Here is a 6,000-nt window from a genome sequence, read left to right on the forward strand (position 1 = left end):
ACTGCCAAATTCATAAGATCTCCCCTTGTGAACTGAGGGACCAACCTGATCTATAATGGCAAAGGTGATCTGACAGGTTTCCTGCTCTGTTATTTAAGGCTTTCTATGTCATAATTAAAACTTGAACCTGGCTCAGTAGCTGATTAGCAGCAACAAAGGTATAATATATATACAGCAAGCTGTCCCACGTGTGCACCAGCTGCATTTTACATACCAAGTGTAGGGGTAGCCCTGCAGAGAGTACACTACAGTGCTCTAAATGTGATATTATCAGCATAGTTAGGCTGTCCCTGTTCAAGAAAGGACATGAAGTAGGTGACAGGTGAAACAAAACTGGCAGTAGGCACTCCTAATCACAGAGGTCACTTAAACTTCCAGTGATGATACCTTACATTTAGAACAAGTAAACTTGCAATTCCCATATCCAGGAATCAGTCACCTGGTGGGTCTCTATCTTGTTGATATTCAATCTCAGTTCATTGACCCTCATGTACCTGATTGGTGCACCCAGATGCTAGTTCAGGACATGCATAGGTTTTCTGAAACAGATGAAACAGAGAAGTAAAGCTGAGTCTCATCAGTGTATTGGTGACACACAATCTCCATCCTCTCAAGAAATTTGCCCAAAGTAAAGTACTTGTGTAAAGTATGATAGTTGGCAGAATTCTTTCAATCTCAGGAGGGTTTCAGGAGTAGGTGTACTACTTTTTTTTTGACTGGCAGCACCAGTCCATCTGCAAAGAGATGCTGTTCCCTGTATTACCCAATCAGTCACCATCAGTTAGTCAATAAGCCAGGACATCTGGTAGGCCAGACAACTATGAACATCTTGTCCACATCCTCAGTCCTCATAAACTGAAAGTGATTCCATTGGACAAGACAACTGGACAAGACAATATGGTGGATACCATATGCTGTAGGATTTCACTATTGCTGATGCATTTGGCTTTCTTTGTTTTAAAAAATAATATGCAGGAGCAACCATTTCTCTTAGATTAAAAAGGGAAGACGTCTGTATCAGTGTGTGTGTGTGTGTGTGTACAAATTGTATTAAGAATTTTGATTATAGTAGTAAAATATAATGCAAACTAAACTTAAAGAAAAGAGAATAGAGAGAGGGAGTAAAAAGTACAAGGAAAAATAAAGGAAAAAAGAGAAGAAAAAGAAAAGAATATAATAAAGAGAAAAGAAATATATAAAGAAATTACTTCCAACCTTCATCACAAGTGTAAGCAAATATAGTAACTCTTCACCCTCTCTAAAATTACAAAAATTTATCTCTTCATCCCATATCCCATCTCTTATCTATAAACAATCCATAAAGCATCATCTTTTCAGTCCTGGTGTCAGCAGAAAATCCATTAAGAGTAGCCCGAAGTAACAACATATCTTATTTTAACCTTGATCAAATCAACCAACTTTATTCCTTCCTTTTACTTCTAACAGTCTTAATCTTTAGTTCATTCAAATATTGTTGTAGGATTTCATTTCTGTTCATTTCTTCTTTGTCCGATCGCACAGAGTTCTTCATGGCTTTAACAAGCCTCTTTTGTAAGTCCAATAGGAAAAAATTATCCAGGTCACTCTCTTGGTTTGTCATTTGTATTTCCCTTTTAAATTTTAAAACTTCAGCCAATTTCTTTTGTAGATCCAGTAGAAACATCCTTTTCTAAATCATTGTCTTGGCCTGTCAGTTGTAAATCCACTTTCAACACCATCTCCATCTTGTCAGATAAAATTTGTTCTACATCTGACACGTCTTCAATAACGTATTTTGGACATAGTTTATCCATGGAAGCAGACATCATCACTGACATTAATGGCTACTATTTTCTGATTCCATTCTTCAAAAGTCTCCTTCAGTATTGTTATTGTTAGAACATTTTGGACCATCTTGGAGGCCTGTATATCTTTACCTAAAATCTTTAGTGTCCAGTTTTTGAAATCATAAAATTCTTTATCTGTTATGTCTTTTAAAAACCAAAACAGGTTCTATTTCCTATGAGAAGCTGTTTATACTTTATAATTAATTCCACAATCTTATTGTAAAAGTTTCAATATTCCAATTTTACCTGGACCCTTAATCCATTTATAAGATCAAAATCTTATTTAGCTTTTTGCTGTTTATTTCAGATTCTTTAAATTCTTAAGCTTATGATTGATTTTTTTTTTCATTCAAGATTGAAGGCAAACTCACACGGGGTTTTCAAATTTGTTATTCTGAAGGTCTCTAATAGCTTAGAAATAGTTAATGAGCAATTTCCGAAAGTGAGGTTTGCGAACTTAGTGTCCTTTAAAAGTCTCCACCATGGTTGCAAGCAAGATAGCTAATCCTGTTGTCTCCTAGTGCTCAAGACCCACAGAAAATCATTGTCCTGTGATCTCCTTGTGAGGAGCAGCCATCTGGAGCACTCTCCCATCCTCTCCTTATCTGGAGAGATTCCAAGGAACCGGTCTACTCACTGGTTCCTTGGTCTTTCCTGCAGTCGTTGACTCCACTTTCACAGAGCCATCTTCAGTTTGCCATACCTGCCCTGGAAGTCCCATTTGTATCAGTCTGAAAATGGCATTTGTTTTTTCAAACTTTAAAATATGAAATTATATTTCAAAAATTAACATTGCTTTCTATTGCTTTGATAGCTTCCTCTTCTACATGCTGGCCCAGTAGATACTGTAGATAGTTGGAGTATTAAAACGACTGGTAAAACAGAACTACCAAAGCTCCCTAAATCGGCTCCACATCTTCAGCTACCTTCATTGAGTGTAAGGCCAGGTCAAGTCCTTCAGTTTGTGCTGATGCTCAACTTACCTCCAAATACTAAACTGACTGAAGAAGTGCCCAGCTCCTGGTTTTTTACTGCAGAAGGTAAAAGAGCCCAACTTCCTGTTTACGAGGATACGTGCTAAACCTCTATTTCTCTTTTATCCAAGTACATTTACTTAGATGGTAGTAGACTGTGTTTTTTTAAAAAAATCTTAGGATACACATACAGTATCCTTATTATCCTAGCTTTAGCCAAGGAGGACTATCTTCAGGCCACATGTAAGCCGTAGAAGGGGCTGATTGGGCTGCCACATATAACAGGCACAGTTTCTGTCTCTGCATTGCCACTTGCCATTTAGAGTAGGAGCACAGCAATTTTAAATTAAATGTACAGCCCATATAAATTCTAATTAAAACATCATTTTATTATAACAATTTATATGGACTACATTTAATTATAACATTTTCATCAATTAGAAGTAATGGAGTTGGTTGAACTAGCGAAATGTGTATTCCATTCACAAGGAGGCTGCCTATGGGTTAACATAAAAGAGTTAAATAAAAAAAAATGTAATCAGTAAATGAATACTGAGTTCTTTCATTTGCATGTACTTTTCTGTAAAACTTGGGAGCGCTTGAATATTTATATACTTCAGCTTGTATTTCCTATATTCCTATATTCAGCTCCTGTTATAGTATGATTCTGCCTGTGAAAGTTTTCTACTTGTTCTTTCATAGTTGTTTTAATGCAAAACATAACAATATTGCTTTATGATTACATAAATCATCAAATAGTAATAGAGTATCTTTTCTTTTCTAGGGAATGAATGGCTACTTTGTGAACCACATAGATCTGGAACAATTGCAGACATTTCGGAACAGTTTATAATCCCATTTCAGATACCCACTAACTGCTTGTCAGCTGAAGCTTTATTGTCAATCAACGTGTGCCTCTATTACTGTAGCAAGGACAGTAACACCTGTGTGATGAAAGGAATCTCATTCAACCAGCCTTTCCATATAGCAAACGTAAACCAAAAAAGCATAGCTCCAGTTGAGCTCACATATGCATTTTAATTTTAAGCATAGCAAAGCAGAAGACCATTTACTGTCTTAATTACTACAGCCTAATTCTTTACTGCAAAACAGACTGAACTTTTGCATTAGTATATACATGTTACTTCATGTTTGAACTTACAGTAAATCCTGCAAAGATATGTATATGCATACTTGATCAGATGTGTAAATGGAATGTGGGAAATCATGAAAATGTATCTAAATACTAATACCTTATTTACTTATTGTATAAGCCATAAATACTGAAGTGGGTTGGGATCACTGTGTGAATAAATAGAAAACCCTAAACAAAGAAAAGGTCAATTTATATCTTCAGAGCACGCTCTCAATGTTACAGCAAATTCACATTTAAGCTTGATTTTTTTTCCTGTATTATATAAAAGTTTTTGATCACATTTCCTGCATCAGGAGGCCTTGCTCATGGTCACTCATGCCATGATCACCTCTCTGTTAGATTACTGCAATTTGCTCTACATAGGGCTACCCTTGAAGATCACCCAGAACTTACAACTGGTCCAGCATGCAGTGGCACATGAGTTCTGGTTATGGTGCTTCAAGCTTTGCCTATGTTCAACCACTGCTGTGCAAGCTGTACTGGCTTCTAGTTGTTTTCAAAGCCCTAAATGACATGCGGCCAGGTTATTTGCAGGACCACCTATCCCTCAGGGTTTCTGTCCATCCTACCAGGTCAGATAGAGTGGGTCGCTCCAGGTCCCTTTCCTTGAATGTTACCATCTGGTGGGGCCTTTGAGACACACTTTTTCAGTGGCTGCCCTGACCCTTTGGAAGAGCCTGCCCCCTGCGATTCAGAGGCTCCCACCCTATTAGCCTTTGGAGGACTATGAAGACCTGGCTCTTCACTCAGGCTTTGGGCTAGGATAGAAGTGAGCCCAGCAAATGTAAGCGTAAATGTATGGGGTAAATGTATGGGATTTTGCAGCATTGTGGTTGGAATATATGGTGTTGCAAGGTTTGGTTGGTTTTATTTATTATGTTTTATTGAACATTATTGTGAGCCACCTAGAATTATCATGTATAAGATAGGCGGCCATAACCCTAACCCCAGTCCCTGAGACAAGTTTTTACAGAACTTCGTTTTCAAACAATGCCAACAGCCTATTTAGACAGAAGATATAGAGGGTTACCAACTACACACCGTTTATGCATTTGTAATACCTCACAGGTGGAAGATCTGACTCATTATTTATTACATTGCGGATTATATCAAGAACCAAGAGTTAGATTTATTACGCCTTTGCTTAGTCAGCTGAATCAGACTAATCTAGAAAAAATTATTTTTTCTTGTCTGATGAAAATGAATATGTAACCAGTCAAGTTGCATTGTTTGCAATGGCTGCAAGAAAGATACGGAGGCAAATGTTGACAAATAGTGCGGCAAATCCTAGAGGGGATGGACTGAACTGATATGGATTGCTGTAATTTTAAATGAATTTTGCTAAAACCTATGGTTGCAAATAAACGTATGAAATGAAATGAAAGTTTTATAAATAAATATTTAAGTAACATGCTTTTTGAAGTCATCCTTAAATGTTTTCAGCTTATTTTTACATGAAGACTGTCTCTATAAAAACTAATCTATTTAATATCTATGCCTTATAGTTTTTGGAATACAATTTTGAACTGCACTGATGTTCTACATTCTTCTAAGTGCCACACTCCCTTCATAAATAGGGTGAAACTTTAGAATTTAATAGCAATAAGCTAAAATGTTTAGGTCTTGATATTAAGATTATTTGTTGAGATTTTCAGAGCTATACTAAAGTCAATTGGATATAAACCATGTGTTAAATGTATGACAGACTGACTTAAATCTATGGAAATAGTTCATTAGTTTAATAAAATGCATTTGGATTGAACAATACTGTCCAGATTTATTTATTTATTTAGTTCAGGGGTTCTCAAAGTACACCTGATTGGCCGCCGCTGCTGTCTGTCAGAAGCGGAAGTGTTGGGGCTGTGTCGGGAGCTGCAGGCAATGCACGAGGAGGGAGATCGCAGAGCCGGACTATTCTACATGACAGGTATGCCAGGTCCGGTGACATAGTCTAGCCCCCCAACATTCTGAGGGACTGTGAACTGGCCCTCCTCTCCTATGCAAAAGCTAAGGGAATTGATATTCGTAGCTAGGAGTAACATTT

General features: G+C 37.1%; 1 protein-coding gene across 3 annotated transcripts in view; it reads left to right on the forward strand.

Moving 5' to 3' along the window:
* NHLRC2 (NHL repeat containing 2) overlaps nt 1-5,721 on the forward strand; it is a 47,716-nt gene extending 41,995 nt beyond the window's left edge. For 2 of the 3 annotated variants that reach the window (XM_088131990.1, XM_088131991.1), the window contains exons 10-11: nt 2,641-2,866; nt 3,585-5,721. In XM_088131990.1, coding sequence (XP_087988116.1) covers nt 2,641-2,866; nt 3,585-3,841 — 483 coding nt within the window. In that variant the 3' untranslated portion in view covers nt 3,842-5,721. The remainder of the gene's footprint in view (nt 1-2,640; nt 2,867-3,584) is intronic. The other variant, XM_088131992.1, reaches the window with a different exon arrangement.
* Nucleotides 5,722-6,000: the final 279 nt, after the last annotated feature.

Source organism: Python bivittatus, unplaced genomic scaffold (genome assembly GCF_059951505.1).
Source record: "Python bivittatus isolate LINGU-HERP-01145 unplaced genomic scaffold, Pbiv_v1 ctg000980_np1212, whole genome shotgun sequence".
Taxonomy (NCBI): Eukaryota; Metazoa; Chordata; class Lepidosauria; order Squamata; family Pythonidae; genus Python; species Python bivittatus.